This window comes from Bombina bombina, chromosome 3, assembly GCF_027579735.1.
Source record: "Bombina bombina isolate aBomBom1 chromosome 3, aBomBom1.pri, whole genome shotgun sequence".
Lineage (NCBI taxonomy): Eukaryota > Metazoa > Chordata > Amphibia > Anura > Bombinatoridae > Bombina > Bombina bombina.
The window spans coordinates 747,693,591-747,720,370 of record NC_069501.1 but is presented as its reverse complement, the minus strand read 5'-3'; the positions used below and the strand labels follow the sequence as shown (position 1 = coordinate 747,720,370).

Sequence of the window (26,780 nt, the reverse complement as noted above, 5' to 3'; positions counted from 1 at the left end):
ACATTACCAGTAGATTTATTATGGGTCGAGCAGACATGATTCACTGTAGCGAATCATGTCCATTCAACCTCGCTAAATGCCGACAGCATACACTGTAGCCATTTAACATTGCACAAGCATTTATGGTGAAATGCTTGTGCAATGTCGCCCCCTGCACATTAACGGCCAATCGGCTGCTAGCAGGGGTGTCAATCATTCCGATCGTATAGGAACAGGATGATTGAAGTCTGCTACCTAAAAGGTGGCGGAGAAGTTTAGGAGCAGCGGTTTTACGACTGCCGCTTCTTAACTTCTGTTTCCAGGGAGCCCGAAACATTGCACGGAGAAAGCAGCATCGCGGCTTATTAAATCTCCCCCTTAATGATCATGTTGTGTAGGGCATTATGGAAAATATAACGGCTTTATTTTATTTGACATTTTTCTAGGACATATTATTTAAGAGAAATTGCTTTTGCATAAAGCTATAACAAATTCCACTTGACAGTAACAACCTACATTTCATTATTCAAATTTTAATCTCACTGCATCAAATGTACACTTCATAAATGTTAAATTCAAAGTTTGGAAGTGCAAAGTCACAAAAGAATGACAGAGGATTTTAACTGCTGTTAATTCATATTCATATTAAGATAAATGTAACCACCATTAATTTTTTTAAGCAAATTTGTTGAAAAATGTGTCCGGCAGAGCCTGTGTATGTTGCAAAGAAAGAGTCTGGCAGTAAACCAAGGTAAGGATAACAATGCATAGTTTTGAAGAACTCTGTAGTAAGCAGACTTTGCATGCAATGATTTGTATAGTAACAATACACCTATTCAATTAGTTAGATTCAATTTTAAAATCTGTACATTAATAGCGCATGCTGTGAAAAATGTTTTCATGGAATTTCCCTTAAAGGGATAGAAAGTACACAAAGGAAATGGGCAAGAATACAGTGGGTAGGTTTTTATTGAAGATGGGATCAATCTAGTTGTTTCTAAGATGTTAAGGGGTCCTTACTTAGGTATTGGATAAAAGAGGGTGACACTTGGGTGTTTGGGTATATTTCAGTTCAGTGGGTCTTGTAGATTGGTCCTTTGGATGATATAAATGAATAAAGTAGATGGGTTTTTTAAGGGTCTGTTTGTAAAACAGACAAGCAATTTTTTTCTATAAAATTACAAAGGACATCAGAGAATAAATCAAGGCTTTGACAGACTAACCCTGTCAGATTTCAAAACTCGTTAGCATGAATATTGACTTTGAGACTTTCAGTAAAGAACACAATGTTTTAAAGTGCTGATTTCAAAGAGATTTAAAAATGTAGAAAAACAGTTCCTTGTAATATAAATATATAAAGATATATGTATAGCTTGTGTATTTCATATCATACTATATGTGTCACAAATGCTGGATTTATAATAAAGAAAGAACATTCAATTGTGTCAGCTATCTTTTTAATTACTTATTTTAACCAACCAGAGATACCACTTTATTACAGGCTGTGTACTCAAAGTACTTTTTCTCTTAGAATAGCGGTAAGTCTAAGGTCAAGCAAATACCAGTTTCATCAGGCTTCTAATACCCAAAGGATTATTTTCAATTAAATAATTCCACTACAGAGAGATGGTGTTTGGAATCTTTGTAGTTCCCTATGGAGTTTCTGTGATTGAACATGGAGAACAATGAGTTTCTCGAAGGGCCCTCAGTATTTTATTTTGAATTTAGGGTATAGTTTTTGAACTAGTTGCTCACAAGAAATTCTGATTAAATTGTAAGTTGAATATTATTGATATGCACAAGATAAAATAAATTATGAGTGAGTACATGATTCTAACATATGATTACTTAAATAAATGGATAATTTTCATTGTAAACATGTTTCTATTCTATTTATTAATATAATAAATCTGAAAGAGAAACTGTAGTTAGTTAACAAATCACAATATTAAAAAAATAATAATAATGACAAATACTATTATAAAAAAAATATGGGGATTATAAAAAAATACTACCTTAACTGAAAGGTGGTGCATAGCAATGACCACTACCTACAAATATACATACACACACAATATTGTAAGAAGTAAAGCTGATAAACAATTTTTATTTACTTGATGCACACAGAAAGCACTACTAGGAAAGAATAACAACTCAGTAGCTTGTTCTATCGTGACTTACCACCTAGGAGCATCCGCTTTTAGCCAAATTGTGCTTTTTCTCCAAGGAGAATGTTCCTGAAGTATATCAGTCTGATCCTGTCCAGCAAGGTCTGTCCAGCCCTGAAATACTAGGCAATTCTCCACTGAACAAGGAATATGACAACCCCAGACAATTGTTTGGTCTGTCTTATGGCCATGTCAGAGAGGTGCAGCCTCATCTGAGGTGTCCATGTTCCTTGTTTTAAGGAAGATTGCATGGAATTTTGGGGCTGGACCAACCTTGATAGGCGGGATCAGACTGATATACTTCAGGGAAGTTCTTTACTGTAAAAAGCACAATTGGGCTAAAACAGGCTGCTCCTAGGTGGTAACTCACCATAGAATAAGTTACTGAGCTGTGGTTCATTCCTCATAGAGCACTTCTTTTTCTGTAAACATTTGTATTATGAACCTGGGGAAGTCTCCCAAAGGGTGATAGGGAAACCAGACGTGGACTCCTTGCCCAATGTGCATAGTGGGATATGTCTGCACCCCACTGGCAAGGCACACAGAAGGCCAAAATGATCGTCTGGGGTTTCCATGTTCTTGTTCAGAGAAGGATTTTCTGGTATTTCTTTTTCATTGTTCGTTTTCATTATTTATTTCTATTATGACCCTAGAGAAATCTCCCTCAGGAGCTGAAGCTCAAAAGTGCTGCAAGGCGGCAATATATTTATAAGGGATCCAATGCAATGTCGAGAATGCTGACAAAAATTTCAAAAGTGCAACCTTATGTTCAAGCTTCAGTGTGAGGTGGTGATCGCATGAAGAAGAAGTTTGTCAGAAGATAAGAAGATAAGAATCGGATGGAAGCTGGAGGAAGAAGAAGAGGGAAGAAGATGAAAGACAAAAGATTGAAGAAGATCAAAGGGAATAACCCAATAGGGGGCGCTACTAAGAACGGTGTATAATATATATGTAGGCCCACGTGAACATATATGGATGTTTCAGACAAACAATCAACAAAGTACTAAGATAACATAGATACAATGTAAGTGTGTGTATTCACAATATTATACCCAATCCTAGATCAGGATGATAGACAAATATACAAAGTCCAGGATAACCCAATCTAGTATAGGTATCTGTCTTCTATGGGACTGGAGGCAGCACTCGATCTTCACCCTCCAAAGGTTATAAATCTAAAATCAAACACAGGAAAGAGGCGCCGTATGTGTGAATCTGAAGAAGCCAACGACAAATATAAGACATGTGCAGGGTACTCACAATGTGAAAAGGCACTCCAATGTGCCTATAGGGGCAGGCTGGTATTCACAGCAAACCAGCTGGCTGAACCGGCTAACCAGGATACCCAAGGTAGAGGACTCTATGTCTTGATGGACTGTGTATACTGGATCCAGCAATGTGGGAACAGGAGCTAGTTGCAAACACAGGCACACCACTGTGTGAATCTGTAGGAGTACACAGGTAAATATGCAATCTGTGCAGGGTACTCACATTCTGTAGCGGCACTCAGTTGTGCCAGTAGAGGCAGGCTGGCTTTCTCAGCAACCCAGCTAGCTGTGTAGAGTATGAAGCAGGATACTAGGCAGCAATCAGGATTGGCAGGTAGCTCAGAAATGGACAATTGCAATGAGGATATATGATTAAAAGAAGGATTTTAATAAAAATTAAAAGCAATAAAATACATATATTCCTCATGCACAGTAAGTAAGTAGCATGCAACGCGTTTCTCGGTGTCAACCGTTTCCTCAGGCATGTGTTCTAACTCTACATAAACATCTTATAAAGGCCTGAGCTACCTGTATTGCCCCCCCTTCATGACAAAAGAAACCAATCACAAAGGCCCTTTGTTTAATTGCCCATTAGTTGATACACCTGCACACTTCTCATACCAAACCCTAATATGCTTGCAGGGCTTGTACATGTGTTGTATTAAATGGGGGAGGAAAACCTAACTAAATGTCTTTTTGAAAAAAGTGCCCCAGTTGAGGATCATAATAACATTACTGAATGTTTAAAGAATAACATATATGCTCCCGGTATGTGGCTTTAAATAAATAACATACTCTCTGCGATTGACCTCATTCTATAACCATAAACCAAATATTCATACCTGTCTGCTGGTCTTTGGCGTAGTACCTAACAAATACACAAAATATCCAAATATCGAAATTTTTCTATATTAAATCTTCTGTATTTCACTGTGGATCACTAATCGCCTAATACACACAATTTTGTCAAAAACAAATGACCGCCACCCAGATCGTAAAAAGTAAACAATCCTCTGTGATTGTTTGGCGTCTGACGTCAACGCCAATGATAGGCTGATAGGTTCCAACTTTCTAACCAATCCTAAATGAGAACCGCTACACACCCCCACTGGAGCGTGTCCGCGAATCTTCAAACTCCTAACAAATGGAAAAAAGGCTCTCTCATTGAAGTCCTCGGTGCCCACAGCCCTCTGTAAACATTACCAGCACCGGCTCTGGTACCGATCAGTGTCGCAAGCTAGATCCAGCTCCCGCATATGGGCCGATTTAGGGGAAACTTCTCCCAGCTCAGGTCCATCAGCGGCAAGACTCACCTCCTCACTACGTCACTCAGCTGTCAGCAACATCCTCTGTAAATACTCCCACAACTGGGTACACTCGCTCCTATGGCTAAGCGATACTAGTGCCAGCAGCTATTCCTGTTGTTTAGCCTATGATGCAGCAAGGTATCTAATGGGTGACATTGTATATATGGCAAGAAAAGTTGAAAAGATTATCGCCACTATATGATCCAAAATGAATCTCTACCTAGTGCCCCAATATAAAACCCAAAACAAAAACGAGACAAACTGACCCTCTACATGGTCATAACCACCATGCTTGGTGGTCCATACCTAAACTAGGTGTGCTCTCCGCACACTAATATTTATAACAAGTGTAACAAGTAAACGTGCTAATTTTTTTAGAGTCCAATACACTCACTGGTCTATATTGTATTAACAACATTTTCTCTTTATAAAATACTGTATGTCAGAAAATGATTTACATATTGTAACCCTTGATTGATAAGGTACAATGACCTACCAAACCCCTTATATACCACACTATCAACCCTGCCAGTGCTATGCATTAGAGTTATACTAAGAAGGTCATTAGTTATAAACCACTATGTGCATATGACCATGATAAAAAGTGCTTCACATATTGTGACCCTTATTTATTAATATATATAATAATAATATCATACCATTCTCCTCATACTCAAATACTTCTAACCTTACTGGTGCCATAAATAACTAAATGGTCCTAAATCCCTACCGAAAATAATCATGTGAATAATGGACAAGTGATAATAAATTAACCCAAACTTTTATCCTATCTCATTTAACATAATACATATGTAAAATCAATCAGTGAAGGTTCCTGGTCATGATATACCATTAAGCGTGATATATATACAATCATAAACAATTATAGTGATGGTGATGACTAATGTTGTGCGTGATGTATATACTAAATCAAAAATGGTCTGTGTATATAAGAACTTCTCAAATGGGAATGTGTTGGAATCTTTGTGTGATGTAATTTTGTTGCGTAATCTCCATATAGTGGTATATGTGTATAGTGATATCCCTATGTACCTGAAAGAACAATTAGCTCTAGGTGTGTGTATATAGAGAAATGGGAAGATGTCAACATAGGATTAAACTCCGGTTCACAAAAAAGTGCACAAAATCATACAAAGCTTGCAGTGTCTATCACTTCATTGAGACCTGATGGAAACAACGTTTTGAACCTATAGATCCAATAGGTCTCTCTTTGTCGGAGTCGTGAGAACCTGTTATATCTGCGACTAGGTGGAATACTTTCTAAGTGGGTAATTTTAAATCTACATCTCCCTGCAGTGTGTTCCTGGCAAACATGTCTAGGTACACTGTGTTTCATAGATTTGTTTTTAATGTTTCTTAGATGTTCGCTCCACCTGATTCTTATTTTCCTGCAGGTTCTTCCAATATACTGGACCCCACATTCACAGATAAGTACATATATTACATATGAAGAGTCACAAGTTAATCTAGAGGTTATCTGATGTTGTTCTCCAGTTGTGTAAGATGTCACATTAGAAGCTTTATGGGTAATATAATCACACATAAAGCACCGGGTCTTGCCACACCTAAAGCTGCCCTTAAGTAGGTGTCGAGTTGTCATCAGTGCAGATTTATTTAAGGTATTTTTCTGTGTTGTACCTTTAGATAGCATAACCACTTTACTGGGTGCTAATTTTTGTTTTAAGGTAGATGCCCTGCGATATACAATCTTGGGTCGTCCAGGTAATGTTTTCTTCAAAATGGGGTCTCTCATAAGGAGTGGCCAGTGTTTGTCTAAGATTTTTCCTATGGCTTTGTGATTAGAGTTATATTGGGTCACAAAAAGAGGGATCTCCTTAAATGAGTCCTCTTGTTTTTTCTCATCATTGTTTTTTGTTGACAAAAGTAATTTAGTCCGATTGAGTTCCCTAGCTCTTTCGTAGCTATTAGTTACCAGTTGTAATGGGTAGCCTTTCTCTAGAAATCTTGACTTGAGTGTTTGGGATTGTTCATCATACTTGTCTATAGAGGAGCAATTGCGTCTTATTCTACAAAACTGGCTGAAAGGGATATTTTTCTTCCAGTTTAGTAAGTGGTTGCTGCCAAAGTGTAAGAAATTGTTACAGTCAACTTGTTTAAAATAAGTTGCAGTACAAACATTGCCATCAATGTCCCATGTAAGGCTTAAATCCAAAAATTCTATTGTGGATTGCTGTATGTTGGAGGTGAAACCAATGCCCATATTGTTATTGTTAAGATGTAGTACAAATTCTTTTGCCTCAGCTAAGGAACCATCAAAAATAAACAAGAGATCATCTATGTACCGGCCATAGAACACCAGATTGCCCCACCAATTCGAGTCATAAATATACAGCTTTTCGAAATGGCCCATAAAGAGATTAGCAAAACTGGGGGCAAATCTGGTGCCCATGGCCGTACCTTTGATCTGCAAATAAAATTCATCTTGAAACTGAAAATAATTATGATGTAAAATAAAATCAATCAATGTGAGCAAAAATTCCTTTTGTGTTTTGGGCATATATATGTCTCCCTCTAAATATAAACTAGTGGTGAACAAACCTATCTCATGCGTGATGTTGGAATACAAAGATCCTACATCACAAGACACCCATAGGGTATTGGTATTCCTATTTAGTTTAATCCGGGATATCTTGTCCAATAGATCTTTAGTGTCTTTAATGTATGATGGTAGATTACACACATATCTCTGAAGATAAAAATCTACGTATTCCGACAATTTGTCCGTCAAGCTGTTAATGCCAGCAATAATCGGTCTACCTGGAGGCACTTTATCATCCTTATGTAGTTTTGGAAGATGGTAATAAAAAGGTATATCGGGATGATTTGGCATCAGATATCGTTTTTCTTTTTTGTTTAGAATACCAGAAGTGTGACCGTATTCCAGAATTTTTTCCAATTTTTTGGAAAATTCCAAGGTAGGATCAGATGTCAACTTTCTGTAGTATTCTTGATCCCAAAGGATGCGTTTGGCTTCCTTAAGGTAATCACAAAGATCTTGTAGAACAATCCCACCCCCCTTATCAGCCTGACGAATGACCAAATTGTCATTCAAAGTCAGGCTATATAATGCTCTTGCCTCATTAGGCCAGATTTTTTTATTTTTGGGGATGTGATTGGGGATTTTCTCCCAATCTTCCAATACCAGCTGTTGAAAAAGGTCGATGTAAGATACATCCTCTTTCGGGGGGGACCATGTAGAAGGGGGGTGGAGAGGAGTATGTAAATATTCCTCAAAAAGAGTTTCTGTGATTTGACTGGGATCACAATAGAGAAGATTGGATGATTCTCTTTCTCTTTGTGAATCTAAAGTAATAGGTATACCTGATATATTGCGGTTCTTCATCATTTTTAATGCAAAATATCTTTGCAGAGACAGTTTTCGTGTGTATCTATTCAAATCTACAAATAGATTGAAAAGATTATGTGTGCTGGGAGGACAATAGGATAAACCTCTACCTAGAATTCTAACTTCATCATCTGTGAGGATGTGTGAGGACAGATTGAAAATTCCACTTTTCAATTTTTGTAGTTGTGCTTTTTGGTGGGTTTTCCCTCTGCCTCGTTTTCCCCGTTTGGGTACGGTCTCTTTTTTTGGTTTGGTGCTTGTGGTGTTGGCCTCCTCCAAAGAGGTGCCAACTGGGGGGTCTCTAAAAAAACCCCACCGGACATGGAAGGTAAGTTGTCCCTATTTGCCACCTCTTCAGGTGCAGACTGATTGCCATCTATGTGACTTAGGGGCTGGTATCTATTATATATAGGTATATAGTTCGGGTTATCAGAATCCTGATGAGATAAATTCCTCCTATAGTCTCTATCACTATAGGGTGGTCTCTCATTCTGTGGTGTAAAGTTCCCAGAATTCCCAGAATTTCTATAATGGTTAGTATTATATCTGGGAGTCAACATACTCCCATTGTGGGTGTCAAATCTAGGAGTCGGCATGTTCCCATTGTAGTTGTTATAGGGCCTATTTCCTGTATCTTGGCCGTCATAACTTCTATGGGATTGGTCATAACCTCTATGGGATTGGTAATTATTATTATTCCATTGATATTGTCTAGGCCCATGGTATTGCCTATAATTCCTATTATTTCCATTATAATTATAATTGTTTCCCTGTTTGTTGTTGTTATTATTATTAGAATTTTTCACCATTGTCCACTCAGTGTTGGTCTGGGGTTTAGTTCTATTATACGTGTGGACTTCTCCTTTGGTGTAATCGTCATCATCACGTTTCATTTTTTTATTTTTATTAGCTATGATTTCTGTAGTGAAATCATCCACCCCTTTAATAGTCTGTGTATTTAATCTCACATAGTCCGGATGTTCTTTGAACCCTTCTAACTCTTTTTGCACAGAGTCAATTTCTATCCCAGTTTCATCAACTAGTTTTTGTCTGTGTGCAATGAGTAGATCTATCAATTTAAAGGCACATTCATCTAGAGTGGAAAACCATTTGGATAGTAACTCGGGATCATTCTTAAAAGAGCAATTCTTAAATAATCTAAGGCCTCTGGGTATCTGTTTTTTCTCTTTATATTTTTTAAGACAATCCAAATCCCACCAATGTCTATTCTCTATTTTTAATAAATCCTCTAATTTAGAAAATAGATTTTCAATACTAACTAATACTAGTGGGTCATTATTGGCGGAGGGACTGGAATTAGTATCATTACAATTGTGACTAAGTCTCTTCTGGGCTCTTTCAGTGGATGACAACATGTTGTATATAGGTCTGAAAAAGCTGCACCCCTATATAACACCAAAATACTAAGGAGTAGCAATATAAGAACAAAGGGAATAACCCAATAGGGGGCGCTACTAAGAACGGTGTATAATATATATGTAGGCCCACGTGACCATATATGGATGTTTCAGACAAACAATCAACAAAGTACTAAGATAACATAGATACAATGTAAGTGTGTGTATTCACAATATTATACCCAATCCTAGATCAGGATGATAGACAAATATACAAAGTCCAGGATAACCCAATCTAGTATAGGTATCTGTCTTCTATGGGACTGGAGGCAGCACTCGATCTTCACCCTCCAAAGGTTATAAATCTAAAATCAAACACAGGAAAGAGGCGCCGTATGTGTGAATCTGAAGAAGCCAACGACAAATATAAGACATGTGCAGGGTACTCACAATGTGAAAAGGCACTCCAATGTGCCTATAGGGGCAGGCTGGTATTCACAGCAAACCAGCTGGCTGAACCGGCTAACCAGGATACCCAAGGTAGAGGACTCTATGTCTTGATGGACTGTGTATACTGGATCCAGCAATGTGGGAACAGGAGCTAGGTGCAAACACAGGCACACCACTGTGTGAATCTGTAGGAGTACACAGGTAAATATGCAATCTGTGCAGGGTACTCACATTCTGTAGCGGCACTCAGTTGTGCCAGTAGAGGCAGGCTGGCTTTCTCAGCAACCCAGCTAGCTGTGTAGAGTATGAAGCAGGATACTAGGCAGCAATCAGGATTGGCAGGTAGCTCAGAAATGGACAATTGCAATGAGGATATATGATTAAAAGAAGGATTTTAATAAAAATTAAAAGCAATAAAATACATATATTCCTCATGCACAGTAAGTAAGTAGCATGCAACGCGTTTCTCGGTGTCAACCGTTTCCTCAGGCATGTGTTCTAACTCTACATAAACATCTTATAAAGGCCTGAGCTACCTGTATTGCCCCCCCTTCATGACAAAAGAAACCAATCACAAAGGCCCTTTGTTTAATTGCCCATTAGTTGATACACCTGCACACTTCTCATACCAAACCCTAATATGCTTGCAGGGCTTGTACATGTGTTGTATTAAATGGGGGAGGAAAACCTAACTAAATGTCTTTTTGAAAAAAGTGCCCCAGTTGAGGATCATAATAACATTACTGAATGTTTAAAGAATAACATATATGCTCCCGGTATGTGGCCTTAAATAAATAACATACTCTCTGCGATTGACCTCATTCTATAACCATAAACCAAATATTCATACCTGTCTGCTGGTCTTTGGCGTAGTACCTAACAAATACACAAAATATCCAAATATCGAAATTTTTCTATATTAGATCTTCTGTATTTCACTGTGGATCACTAATCGCCTAATACACACAATTTTGTCAAAAACAAATGACCGCCACCCAGATCGTAAAAAGTAAACAATCCTCTGTGATTGTTTGGCGTCTGACGTCAACGCCAATGATAGGCTGATAGGTTCCAACTTTCTAACCAATCCTAAATGAGAACCGCTACACACCCCCACTGGAGCGTGTCCGCGAATCTTCAAACTCCTAACAAATGGAAAAAAGGCTCTCTCATTGAAGTCCTCGGTGCCCACAGCCCTCTGTAAACATTACCAGCACCGGCTCTGGTACCGATCAGTGTCGCAAGCTAGATCCAGCTCCCGCATATGGGCCGATTTAGGGGAAACTTCTCCCAGCTCAGGTCCATCAGCGGCAAGACTCACCTCCTCACTACGTCACTCAGCTGTCAGCAACATCCTCCGTAAATACTCCCACAACTGGGTACACTCGCTCCTATGGCTAAGCGATACTAGTGCCAGCAGCTATTCCTGTTGTTTAGCCTATGATGCAGCAAGGTATCTAATGGGTGACATTGTATATATGGCAAGAAAAGTTGAAAAGATTATCGCCACTATATGATCCAAAATGAATCTCTACCTAGTGCCCCAATATAAAACCCAAAACAAAAACGAGACAAACTGACCCTCTACATGGTCATAACCACCATGCTTGGTGGTCCATACCTAAACTAGGTGTGCTCTCCGCACACTAATATTTATAACAAGTGTAACAAGTAAACGTGCTAATTTTTTTAGAGTCCAATACACTCACTGGTCTATATTGTATTAACAACATTTTCTCTTTATAAAATACTGTATGTCAGAAAATGATTTACATATTGTAACCCTTGATTGATAAGGTACAATGACCTACCAAACCCCTTATATACCACACTATCAACCCTGCCAGTGCTATGCATTAGAGTTATACTAAGAAGGTCATTAGTTATAAACCACTATGTGCATATGACCATGATAAAAAGTGCTTCACATATTGTGACCCTTATTTATTAATATATATAATAATAATATCATACCATTCTCCTCATACTCAAATACTTCTAACCTTACTGGTGCCATAAATAACTAAATGGTCCTAAATCCCTACCGAAAATAATCATGTGAATAATGGACAAGTGATAATAAATTAACCCAAACTTTTATCCTATCTCATTTAACATAATACATATGTAAAATCAATCAGTGAAGGTTCCTGGTCATGATATACCATTAAGCGTGATATATATACAATCATAAACAATTATAGTGATGGTGATGACTAATGTTGTGCGTGATGTATATACTAAATCAAAAATGGTCTGTGTATATAAGAACTTCTCAAATGGGAATGTGTTGGAATCTTTGTGTGATGTAATTTTGTTGCGTAATCTCCATATAGTGGTATATGTGTATAGTGATATCCCTATGTACCTGAAAGAACAATTAGCTCTAGGTGTGTGTATATAGAGAAATGGGCAGATGTCAACATAGGATTAAACTCCGGTTCACAAAAAAGTGCACAAAATCATACAAAGCTTGCAGTGTCTATCACTTCATTGAGACCTGATGGAAACAACGTTTTGAACCTATAGATCCAATAGGTCTCTCTTTGTCGGAGTCGTGAGAACCTGTTATATCTGCGACTAGGTGGAATACTTTCTAAGGGGGTAATTTTAAATCTACATCTCCCTGCAGTGTGTTCCTGGCAAACATGTCTAGGTACACTGTGTTTCATAGATTTGTTTTTAATGTTTCTTAGATGTTCGCTCCACCTGATTCTTATTTTCCTTGCAGTGATAGACACTGCAAGCTTTGTATGATTTTGTGCACTTTTTTGTGAACCGGAGTTTAATCCTATGTTGACATCTGCCCATTTCTCTATATACACACACCTAGAGCTAATTGTTCTTTCAGGTACATAGGGATATCACTATACACATATACCACTATATGGAGATTACGCAACAAAATTACATCACACAAAGATTCCAACACATTCCCATTTGAGAAGTTCTTATATACACAGACCATTTTTGATTTAGTATATACATCACGCACAACATTAGTCATCACCATCACTATAATTGTTTATGATTGTATATATATCACGCTTAATGGTATATCATGACCAGGAACCTTCACTGATTGATTTTACATATGTATTATGTTAAATGAGATAGGATAAAAGTTTGGGTTAATTTATTATCACTTGTCCATTATTCACATGATTATTTTCGGTAGGGATTTAGGACCATTTAGTTATTTATGGCACCAGTAAGGTTAGAAGTATTTGAGTATGAGGAGAATGGTATGATATTATTATTATATATATTAATAAATAAGGGTCACAATATGTGAAGCACTTTTTATCATGGTCATATGCACATAGTGGTTTATAACTAATGACCTTCTAAGTATAACTCTAATGCATAGCACTGGCAGGGTTGATAGTGTAGTATATAAGGGGTTTGGTAGGTCATTGTACCTTATCAATCAAGGGTTACAATATGTAAATCATTTTCTGACATACAGTATTTTATAAAGAGAAAATGTTGTTAATACAATATAGACCAGTGAGTGTATTGGACTCTAAAAAAATTAGCACGTTTACTTGTTACACTTGTTATAAATATTAGTGTGCGGAGAGCACACCTAGTTTAGGTATGGACCACCAAGCATGGTGGTTATGACCATGTAGAGGGTCAGTTTGTCTCGTTTTTGTTTTGGGTTTTATATTGGGGCACTAGGTAGAGATTCATTTTGGATCATATAGTGGCGATAATCTTTTCAACTTTTCTTGCCATATATACAATGTCACCCATTAGATACCTTGCTGCATCATAGGCTAAACAACAGGAATAGCTGCTGGCACTAGTATCGCTTAGCCATAGGAGCGAGTGTACCCAGTTGTGGGAGTATTTACGGAGGATGTTGCTGACAGCTGAGTGACGTAGTGAGGAGGTGAGTCTTGCCGCTGATGGACCTGAGCTGGGAGAAGTTTCCCCTAAATCGGCCCATATGCGGGAGCTGGATCTAGCTTGCGACACTGATCGGTACCAGAGCCGGTGCTGGTAATGTTTACAGAGGGCTGTGGGCACCGAGGACTTCAATGAGAGAGCCTTTTTTCCATTTGTTAGGAGTTTGAAGATTCGCGGACACGCTCCAGTGGGGGTGTGTAGCGGTTCTCATTTAGGATTGGTTAGAAAGTTGGAACCTATCAGCCTATCATTGGCGTTGACGTCAGACGCCAAACAATCACAGAGGATTGTTTACTTTTTACGATCTGGGTGGCGGTCATTTGTTTTTGACAAAATTGTGTGTATTAGGCGATTAGTGATCCACAGTGAAATACAGAAGATCTAATATAGAAAAATTTCGATATTTGGATATTTTGTGTATTTGTTAGGTACTACGCCAAAGACCAGCAGACAGGTATGAATATTTGGTTTATGGTTATAGAATGAGGTCAATCGCAGAGAGTATGTTATTTATTTAAGGCCACATACCGGGAGCATATATGTTATTCTTTAAACATTCAGTAATGTTATTATGATCCTCAACTGGGGCACTTTTTTCAAAAAGACATTTAGTTAGGTTTTCCTCCCCCATTTAATACAACACATGTACAAGCCCTGCAAGCATATTAGGGTTTGGTATGAGAAGTGTGCAGGTGTATCAACTAATGGGCAATTAAACAAAGGGCCTTTGTGATTGGTTTCTTTTGTCATGAAGGGGGGGCAATACAGGTAGCTCAGGCCTTTATAAGATGTTTATGTAGAGTTAGAACACATGCCTGAGGAAACGGTTGACACCGAGAAACGCGTTGCATTTTTTATTAAAATCCTTCTTTTAATCATATATCCTCATTGCAATTGTCCATTTCTGAGCTACCTGCCAATCCTGATTGCTGCCTAGTATCCTGCTTCATACTCTACACAGCTAGCTGGGTTGCTGAGAAAGCCAGCCTGCCTCTACTGGCACAACTGAGTGCCACTACAGAATGTGAGTACCCTGCACAGATTGCATATTTACCTGTGTACTCCTACAGATTCACACAGTGGTGTGCCTGTGTTTGCACCTAGCTCCTGTTCCCACATTGCTGGATCCAGTATACACAGTCCATCAAGACATAGAGTCCTCTACCTTGGGTATCCTGGTTAGCCGGTTCAGCCAGCTGGTTTGCTGTGAATACCAGCCTGCCCCTATAGGCACATTGGAGTGCCTTTTCACATTGTGAGTACCCTGCACATGTCTTATATTTGTCGTTGGCTTCTTCAGATTCACACATACGGCGCCTCTTTCCTGTGTTTGATTTTAGATTGAAGAAGATGAAAGATGGAAAAAGAGGACTGCAGCCATGAAGATAAAGAGAACATCCCCTGGAGGACCGCCGCCATGAAAGAAAGCGTCCCCATAAGTATTATATATATATTTTAAAATGCAGTTATTTTTGCTTGTTCATTTTATTATTTTAAATGTAAATATGTAATTTAAATGATGCATTTCCATTTAAAATAATAAAATGAACAAGCAAAAATAACTACATTTTAAATTATATACAATAATTTGCCTTACACATGACATTGCATTTTATTTTAACTCTTTTCCAAGATGGATTAAGAGTGTGCACATGTGTAACAAAGATTATTGCAAATACTTCTGCAATATAGTACTCAAGGCATGTGCACACTCCTGAAACCACATAGAAATGATTTTAAGGAAAGGTAAGACTAGATGTATATTTTAAACTATAGACATTGAAATAATTCAAATATGCATCATAAAAGAAAGTTGTAAACTTTTAAAAACTGTTTGCTCAATCTGAATAAAAGTTTATTTATAAAATCAATGTCCCTTTAAAATTTTAAAAATGGTTTAAACATTATTTTTCCCTCTAGCAATATTAATTCCTGATTGTTACATTGTCTAATAATATATTCCTTTTCCTTGTCAACAGTGTGAACCTATTGGATTCAAAGATATACTTGATTACTGGGTTGTACGTTACCTGTGACAGCAGGGATGGATGGTAAAACATTTGGACTCTCCAAAGGAAGAAAAGGCAAAGGCAATGGCATATTGCCAGTTCCCTCTATCACATGTACAAAGTCCCCAATCTAAAAAAAATATATAAATATAAATATTAAGAAAAAGAGTAGCCAATAAGCAAAAATGTATTCGTTTTTTAAATTGTTTGCTTGCATATAACAGAAAATACTACTATAGGTATGTGCCTAATAATCTGGTATATTTTAATTTTTTACAACATCAGATATAAACTTCAGATGATAAATCAATAAGCACAGTAATAACCAACAACAGATATATTTCTTTTTAAACACAAGGATATATTTTAAAACATATATGAAAGCCTCTGGGTTCTGCAAGCCCCAGTGCATTATAACTTAATTCAAATCATATAGGACCAGAATAAAGATGGCAGACTATTTAGTTCTTTGCACACATGCAAACACTGCCAGAAGTAAACTTTTAATGAGCGCTGGCTAGCATGGGTATTACAATTTGAAAGTAGAATGTTTGCGTCCGATTGAAAGCCGACGCACGCTAACTTGAGGACTCCAGATATTGCAACCGCACAACACACAAAAAACCTGGCACTCACTAACAGGCACGCACTAATATTTAAAAGCAAAAATGGGAGTCAGTTGCATTTGGCACTGTGGTGAAATGTTATCACTGGAATATTCACCTAGCTGTTATTAAAATCCCTTCCCCCAGATACACCTTTCTCTCTGAACTAAAGACACTCCCAATAGCCTTTGACTGGCATTTGATAAACCACTCCCTATTGAATTGGGGTATAACACTGGAACACTCTCTATCTTTCCCCTTTTCCCTTTTTCTTATCTTACTTATCCTGGAAAGATGGCTGATGGTGGACACCTTGGAGAATGTGGCTAAGTATATTCCTATGATTATTTTAGCAGTATTGGACAAATTAGGGTTATTGTAGTAGAGTTGCATTCAATATTGTACTGTTTTGCTGTAAAATAGTTGTGTATATGTATATACCTGTAAATATTTCTCTTATTATTAACATATATTGATTCCTAAATAAACTGTTTGGAAATAATGGAGACCCTCTAATGGAGTTTATTTCACAACTTACTTGTATTGGTTTTAGTGGTTTCACCATAGATTAGCCTTATATTTAGTAGAAAGTAAAGATATTTTAAATTAATTAATAACCACAGGCACCAAACAGTTTAAGCCCAGAACCACGTCAAGTTCCCCTGGACCCTAAACCCAGAGGAGTCCTGCTGGTGAGTGCCAGGTTTTCTGTGTTTTGTGTTGATAATTTTTTAAGTTTCCCTTTGGACCTGTCACCCAGGCTGCTCAGGGGTTAACTGCCTAATTTGTCGGGAACTCTACAGCTGTCTGTAAGTATTCAGGGCTGTGAGGTCACAGTGACTTAGGATGTGTACCCTGTCTAGTCTTAGAGTGTGTGGTCCATTTCTGTGATTTTATATATTGCGCTTCACAGATATTGAATGTTTTACAAATTGAACATTTGTGACAAGTTTGTGTTGAGCAAGTCTATCAGCACAATTTTTCCAACATGTATATATATATATATACATACAGTGGGGCAAAAAAGTATTTAGTCAGACACCAATTGTGCAAGTTCTCCCACTTAAGAAGATGAGAGAGGCCTGTAATTTTCATCATAGGTATACCTCAACTATGAGAGACAAAATGTGGAAACAAATCCAGGCAATCACATTGTCTGATTTGGAAAGAATTTATTTGCATATTATGGTGGAAAATAAGTTTTTGGTCACCTACAAACAAGCAACATTTCTGGCTCTCACAGACCTGTATCTTCTTCTTTAAGAGGCTCCTCTGTCCTCCACACATTACCTGTATTATTGGCACCTGTTTGAACTTGTTATCAGTATAAAAGACACCTGTCCACAATCTCAAACAGTCACACTCCAAACTCCACTATGGTGAAGACCAAAGAGCTGTCGAAGGACACCAGAAACAAAATTGTAGACCTGCACCAGGCTGGGAAGACTGAATCTGCAATAGGCAAGCAGTTTGGTGTGAAGAAATCAACTGTGGGAGCAATAATTAGAAAATGGAAGACATACAAGACCACTGATAATCTCCCTCGATCTGGGGCTCCACGCAAAATCTCACCCCGTGGGGTCAAAATGATCACAAGAATGGTGAGCAAACATCCCAGAACCACACGGGGGGACCTAGTGAATGACCTGCAGAGAGCTGGGACCAACGTAACAAAGGCTACCATCAGTAACACACTATGCCGCCAGGGATCCTGCAGTGCCAGACGTGTCCCCCTGCTTAAGCCAGTACATGTCCGGGCCCGTCTGAAGTATGCTAGAGAGCATTTGGATGATCCAGCAGAGGATTGGGAGAATTTCATATTGTCAGATGAAACCAAAGTAGAACTGTTTGGTAGAAACACAACTCGTTGTTGCAACCAAAGAACACCATTCCTACTGTGAAGCATAGGGGTGGCAAAATCATGCTTTGGGGCTGTTTCTCTGCAAAGGGAACAGGATGACTGATCCGTGTACATGAAAGAATGAATGGGGCCATGTATCGTGAGATTTTGAGTGCAAACCTCCTTCCTTCCATCAGCAAGGGCATTGAAGATGAAACGTGGCTGGGTCTTTCAGCATGACAATGATCCCAAACACACCACTCGGGCAACGAAGGAGTGGCTTCGTAAGAAGCATTTCAAGGTCCTGGAGTGGCCTACCCAGTCTCCAGATCTCAACCCCATATAAAACCTTTGGAGGGAGTTGAAAGTCTGCGTTGCCCAGCGCCAGCCCCAAAACATCACTGCTCTAGAGGAGATCTGCATGCAGGAATGGGCCAACATACCAGCAACAGTGTGTGGCGACCTTGTGAAGGCTTGCAGAAAATGTTTGACCTCTGTCATTGCCAACAAAGGATATATAACAAAGTATTGAGATGAACTTTTGATATTGACCAAATACTTATTTTCCACCATAATTTGCAAATAAATTCTTTCCAAATCAGACAATGTGATTGTCTGGATTTGTTTCCACATTTTGTCTCTCATAGTTGAGGTATACCTATGATGAAAATTACAGGCCTCTCTCATCTTCTTAAGTGGGAGAACTTGAACAATTGGTGGCTGACTAAATACTTTTTTGCCCCACTGTATATATATATATATATATATATATATATATATATATCTATATATATATATATATATATATATATAGTATATATATATATATATACATCTAAACACATAAATACACATGAATACACATATATACACAGTTATATATACACACTGCCAGCAAAAAGATTATGACTCACAGAAGACTCAGATGATGGTTAGCATTTTTTTTAGAAATAAAGCATTTTTTTAATTAAGGTATGTACATTGTTTCTTAGGCATAATGCTATTGAACACTTAATAGACTATAGGATAGTGTAAATGTAAATATAAATTTTATATGCACTGGGAAAAAAAAAAAAAAAAACTAGTGTGATTCAGTTTATTGCTATATTCACTTTAAAGCGGTGGTATGGAACCAAACATTCAATATCTCAAAGGTATGCCTATATATATAACCCTTATAAATTTTTAAATATATTTATATGAATATTTGCATTAGATAGTGTATATATGAGTGTAACAATTTATTTTAATGTATTTATGTTGTGTTTGGTGCAACTTTTTATTTAGCCCTAACCTTTTAAGCAAGGACTTTTTTTTTTAAGCAAAGACTTATTTTGCGCACATGCAGTCACGTTTAATTTGAACTTGTTATATAAGCGCAATATAATGTTAGAGCACCACTTGTAATCTAGCACATAATGTGTTACTAAAAATGTTGAATTAGGTAAATTAGGTAAGCTAAGACATAAAAAATGGAGCTGCTTGTTTTGTATTTTTTTTTTTAATGTGTGATTTTGTAAGTTTGATTCCTTGCAAAAAGCGCAATTCCCAACATTCTGAACCTTGTTTTTAATACAAGACCCACTGTATATTCCTTAAGGTTCAAATCCACGCATTATGGCAAAGTTAACTAGATCATCTGGGGCTTCTCCCGAACCCACACAAACTACAAATAAACACACACACTAATGCTGGAGTTAAGACCATCAAGGTCACATTTATTTATAAACAAAAGTTTAAGGCATGGAACAGTAAACTTTTTGGAAGCAAATAATTTTACAAACAGGAAGGTGACAACTGAGTTCCTAAAATGTGATAGCAGGTCAGCGTCTTAAATTTTGGTTAATTCTATGACGCTCCTGCCAAGCTTCACACACAGAAATTATTAATTGTAGACATCCTCTGGAGCCTAGGTAAGCAAATTCATGATCCAACCTGAAGTTACATGCCCCTCCCATAAGGGGGGCCCACTAAATCCAGGTCCTGGAATAAAAATGCTACGTCCATTAGGTAACCCTACAATATATGTAGGTGCTGGTATAAAATATTGGGCCCTGACACCACCCACTAGGATAAACTCCATCCCAGTAAAGAACAAGGTAACAGTAGCCATTTGACATGCCAATGCCAAGGGGAGAAAATTACAAGAGAGCTAGCACATGCTCATTCCACGAGAAACTAAAGCAAGATTTCTCAGCTCCACTGCCCAAAAATGCTGCAAAAGAAAAAAAAAAAAAAAAAAAGCAGATAAGGGAATGGGAGGAAGGAAAAAAGCAGATCTGACCACCAACCATAATGCAACAAAGTTGCTATCTTTCCCTTAGTACAATATGGCCCTTGCATTACAAGTTGGGTTAACCCTTAAGGCGCTATGGTCTAATACTCCCTGTGCTTACTGTATCTAAAAAACTGGCATATTTGCATATAACTATTGCTGGTCTTACACACTCTATACCTATTCTGCTGATTACACCTATCTGTATATGAACTTGGGCTATACTTCCTGTATCAGATCTGCTGAATGTATTGGAACAGTGGCAATTACATGCTTTCTCATTACAATGGCCATACTTCCCATATCTGTATGCAAGCTTCACTAGCATGTATCTGTCCACTTGCCATTCTGTAACTTGGCTATAGCAATTGTCTGGACCAGAACTCTACTGGACCTCAACCTTAAATACATCTCACCCAACCCCTGGCCTGTTTTTGGCCTTCACCAATCTGCTTTTCGGTCAGTCCAGTCTCCAGCCTGATGTTTCTTCAAATGACTCCTCTTACCTAGCTACTGCTGCTTGTGGACTTATCATGCAACTATCCACCATTGAAACACTAAAATGCACTCACACACATACACACATATACATAAACGTAAAACTAGGCCTGATACCTTAATGCATATCATTATTGTGTTTCATTCAATGTATTAAAAGAAAACAAAAATCTAGTTGCTTGTTATCTTTTTGTGAATGTTTTTTTTTACCTGTGACATGCCTGGGATGAGCCAAGGAAATTATCTTCCAAATTAAAAACTTTACTCAAAGAAAATGGCAAAGTACTTCAGTATTGTTGCAAATACTAAGTTGAACATTTGTTCAATATCTCATAAACATATATTTTAGATAAAAGCTTGCAACATGATTTAAATAACAAAAAATGCATTTAACAAAGTAATAATTAAGCTTCTGTTTCTTTGAACAATTTGTGGTCGCAAAGCCCTGCTTTTTGATATATTAATATTCCACATGCTACATATCAGCTGTGAACAGAATATAGAAATTAACTTCAACAACAGATGTTTGCAACAAAATAATTTGGAAAAAAAAGAATAGCTAAAAAAGAAAAACTTAGTTGCACAACCAGTCCACAAATTTATAGATTACAAGTTAAGTGCAAAAATACAAACGTTGCAGAGCATAAAAACTGCATTTTTCCTCTAGTATTACAAGCCAATGCTTAATATTTATTATGAAAGCATATGTATTATTGTGTGTGCTACAATAATCATTTTGGATAGAATACCCATTTTACCAGGTTAATTTTCTTCAGGTAATAGAATTATATTAGGGCACGCACTTAAATTTTTCTTGTTGAGTAACGCAAATGTGCAAAGCTGCTCTAAAGAAAAACTTCCTTTCAGGGGCGCGATTACATATGCGGCGTCACCTGCAAAAATCCTATTGGCTGATTTGAATTAGTCAATAGGATTTCAGTAGCTCTAATCCTATTGGCTGATTTAAATTTTCAGACAATAAGAATGCAAAGTAATATTGAACAGCTGAGAACCGCCTGGGAAAACAGGATAGGCCATAACATTGCAGACGAATATGTAGAGCAAAGCTTTGTAAAGGTGAGGAAGGCTTCTCTCTCAAACAAAATTAGGGAATCCCACACTAAACTAGTTCACAACGCATACATAACACCCAAAATGTTCCATAAGTGGAAGACAGATGCAATGGGAATATGCCCGAAATGCTCGAACCCTAACCCAGACATACTACACATGATATGGAACTGCCCGCAGTTAACAAAATTTTGGGCCATGGCACAGAGGTGGTTGGAAAAGTGTACAGGGGACAAAATCCAGTTGTCAGACGAAATGGTGATTTTCCTACACGCTCAGACAAAGACTAGCCAGCACACAGAGTTCATACACAACGTAATACTACACGCAAGAAAACTCATCCTAAAGCAATGGATGATGCAGGCACCCCCAACCTTCACACAACTCAAGGAAATAGTAAGAAAGCAAATGATATATGAACAACTTGACACTCAGGGGGACATTACACGCAGAACGAAAAAATTTGTAACCAAATGGGAAACCTTTATTCACACGCTAGACCTAGCGCATCAGAAACAGATTATTTACCCATTCAAAGATGCTGAGTTTATATTGAATGCCCAACTACACGGGAAATGGAACTTATTTACGTAGCGGCTCAGACATGATAACAATTGCTTGAGGTGTTACAGGGCTCAGGGCACTGGGAACCCTGGGGTGGCGCCTGGGGTTGAGACAGAGAATAGGCAAGCTCTGGGAGAGGAGAGGATAATTGATTCCTTTGACACATGCATGTTGCATCATACTGGTATGTTTACGTTGCAGAATTCAATAGATATGTGTCTTCTACTGTTTCTTTCAGTAAGGGAGATGAACTGGAGATTAGGAGAAGGGGTTATGTTATGAAGGAGGGTGGATAGGTGGAAAATTAAAATTAATGGTGCCACTGCAGTGATTTTGTTTGACAAGTATTGTACTCAGAATGATATGTTATGTAAATCACATTGTTTGTTACTGTATGTGGTACTGGAAAAATAAAGTATTTAAAAAAAAAAAAAAAAAAAAAAGAATGCAAAGTACCCCATATTTAAACAGGTACTTTGCATTCCATCTTCAGTGTGCGGCGATGATCGTATGAAGAGGATCTCCACGCTCGATGGCTTCGCGGTCCCGGGTCTTCTGTTCCGTTGTCACCTCCGCTCCACACCAACTTGGTCCTGGATGAAGATAGAAGAGGTCGCCCCAGGCTGGAAGAAGATATATCGGCACCTCCAAGAAGACTTCACCGCCTGGAAGAAGACCTTCTCCACCAGATTTCAGGAACGGTAAGTACCTATTTGGGGGTTAGATTTAGGATTTGGTATAATTTTTTTTTTTTTTTTAGATTAGGGTTTTAATGGGCATGAATGGCGGGTTAGGGGTTAATACATATATTAAATAGATCACAATGTGGGTGAATGGCAGATTTGGGGTAAATACATATATTAGGTATATCGCAATGTGGGTGAATGGCGAATTAGGGGTTAATACATATATTAGGTAGATTGCAATGTGGGTGAATGGCGGATTGGGGTTAATACATATATTAGGAAGATCGCAATGTGGGTGAATTGCGGGTTAGAGGTTAATACATTTATTAGGTATATTGCATTGTGTGGGGCTGGCGGTTTAGGGGTTAATACTTTTATTATAACTTGAAATGTGGGGATTGCGGATATAGGGGTTTTGACGTGTCGGTTTTTTTTTTGGGAGGCGGGTTAGACTTTTATGGGCGATTTAACATTTTTAAAAAATTTTTAGGAGCCGGCAGTTTCTAAACTGCCGTGTCACTGGCAACTCCAGAAATGTGTATTTCCCCACATTTCTGGACATCGCTAGTTTATCTGACTTATGGTAGTTTATGAACTGCCGACGAGGTTTATTGGATTCCCCGATGTGCAAGGTGAATTTACGGGCGACGCAGATTTCAGCAGTTGCGCTGAAGCCTGCGCCCTATATGTAATCTCGCCCCTGGTGCTTGATTTTTTCATTCATTTATTTCCTTTATTGTTTTCATGTTAGTTTATTTGAACATATTACACTTAATAAACATAATTATTATTATTATTATTATTATTATTATTATTATTATTATTATCAACAGATTCTGCAGCAGGTAACATTTATAAGAGGCAGATGAATGGGTAGAGGGCTATATCTGTGAGTTGCCAAATACTGTAGATCATCTTACATGAAGGTGATTGACAGGACAGCTGGAATCATGAGCTTACATTTTAAGAGGGTGCAAGGGAAAAACAAGATAAATTCTATAGATTTGTTACACTAGAAAAAATTTCGCCACTGAAAAGCAGGCAAGATTGATATAGATGAAAAGGCATAGTTAAAATGGAGGACAGTTCTTTAAATATTAGAAGCCCATGGCAATGATTCCCCATTAATATACAAGTTACTCCTATGGAACCCCAGTAAACTCCCACATAACGCCTATATATTTTTGTCATGTGTGCGATCGACTTTGTTAATAAAGACAAAAAACACTTCCCATTAAAACTATAGGAGCTGGGGGATTGTATAGTATAAAGTTAGAATATGTATGTAAACTGTAAACGTGTTTGTACTAATCTTCTATCGTGTCCATAGTCATGTATTTTTACTTATTTTAAGATTGCGATTAAGCATTCTCAAAATTCATATTTACATTATATTGAGAATGCCTGTTTGCGATTGCAATATTCATATTTAACAATATTGTGATCGCGTGTGTTTTCATATTTTACAATATTGCGATCATGATATTGCCTTTCCATATTTCACAATATTGCAATTACATTTTTGCGTTAGTAATATTTAAATTTCAGAATATTGCAATCGCTAATGCACAATCATGTTTCACTTATAATATTGCGATTGCACTGTAGCAAACGTGTTCTCTAATATTATATATCTATAGATACAGATATATATTAATATAGATCAATACTGCGATCTCCCTGTAGCAAACGTGTTCTATAATAATATATAGATATAGGTATATAGATCTATATTAATATTAATACAGAACATGTTTGCTACAGTGCAATTGCAATATTACAAGTAAAACAGGATTGCACAATCTCAATATTATGAAATATGAATATTACAAATGCGATCACAATATTGTGAAATATGGGAATGCTAAATCTTGGGCACAATATTGTGAAATATAAATATTGCAATAAATATCTCAATATTATGTAGATATGAATATTGAGACTGTGCAATCACAATCTTAAAATAAGTACAAATACATGCCTAAGGACACAATAGAATATTAGTACAATCATATTTACAGTTTACATATATATTCTAACATTATACTATTCAATACATATACAATAAACAATGTATATACATATATCATATTAAAACAATCCCCCACCTATAAGTGTTGAGGAATAGAATGAAAATAGGTGTGAGGGCAGTAATAAGAGCAAATATCAGGGGATGGGATCAAGGGGACACACACATACACACACACACATACACATATACACACACACACACACATACACACACACACACACACACACACCCTTGAACCTTTTCTTTCCACTATATCCCCAAGCATTTATCCTATTTCTATAACCCTTTGCCAAAAACTAAAACTTTTTTTTATCATTAAACCTTTTTTTACAATTTATTAATCCCTAAAGTTCTATTAAATGGGCATAGCATTTTAAGGTGTAATTGAAAGCAGAATACCCAGAGATAATACTTAATACCAGATTTGACAAAATGTGAAAAGAGAAAGCGATATTTTGGATTGTGCGTTAAAACTTAATGAATGTGACATGCCCTTGTGAGGGGAGGAGGAGCCTGTGCACAAGCAGCAGATTCTGCTTCCCTGCAGCTTTCCTAAGTGGCGGGTATTCGCGCCAGGAATTCCTGCTACCTAGCAGGGAGAAAATTAGCTGCAGTCACCCTTGCTGAACTTAAATCTGGTGACTTCCCCCATAGCGTAAATAAACACTACGCTAAAAAGAACTTTATACCCGGAGCCTGGAATAGAAGGTGGATCCCCCAGGCTTCCTTTATGGTTTAAAACCTTCAGAAAGATCCCCCTTTTCTCAGACCGGACCTTGTGAGGGTTAATGATCTAACACCCTCCCTCCACCCGTTGCTTATAAACAACTGCCAGGTGCTCGACACTCACCCCTTCTACACAGTGTGAAAGTACTTTGCACGCCAGCGGGTTTAGTGGATAAACGCTGCCTGCTTGTACCTTGGGTCTACGCTCCCCACCCACCGGTGCTGCAAGTGGGGAGCTGCTTGACTTAGCCTTTTGTGGAGAATCGCGGACCCGGAGTACCTTTTCCTTTGGGATGAGCTGTCTCCCCACCATTGATGCGAGGAGGAATTGATATCCCTGGTCGCTGCTACACCTTGCAGGTGGGCGCTGTCTGCCCGCATTCCAGGATTGCGCTCCCCGTGGACTGACTCTGCCTGCCCAGTCCTTGGGCTTGTGATCCCCGCCCACCGATGCTGCGAGTGGGGAGTTGTTTGTTTCTGGCTCTTGCTGAGGATCGCTGTCCCGGATTGCCCTTTTCGCTTAGCTCTTTTGCCTCCCCGCTGGTGCCGAGAGGAGGTTCAGCTGCTGAAGTTTGTGGCCCTGGGAGAGAGGGACAAATTGGAACTTTGACTGTCTGGCGGAGAAAAGAGGTCAGAAGTCT

The 26,780-nt window shown here is 37.9% G+C and overlaps 1 protein-coding gene across 1 annotated transcript in view; it reads right to left on the bottom strand.

Annotated features, from left to right (window-relative positions):
* The window catches only part of CFAP47 (cilia and flagella associated protein 47), an 801,982-nt gene that overhangs the window by 367,071 nt on the left and 408,131 nt on the right, over positions 1 to 26,780 (bottom strand). The window contains 5 exon segments of the mRNA XM_053705439.1: positions 6,382 to 6,744; positions 6,877 to 7,005; positions 7,522 to 7,738; positions 8,917 to 9,203; positions 15,864 to 15,972. Of these exon segments, the coding sequence (XP_053561414.1) occupies positions 6,382 to 6,744; positions 6,877 to 7,005; positions 7,522 to 7,738; positions 8,917 to 9,203; positions 15,864 to 15,972 (1,105 nt within the window).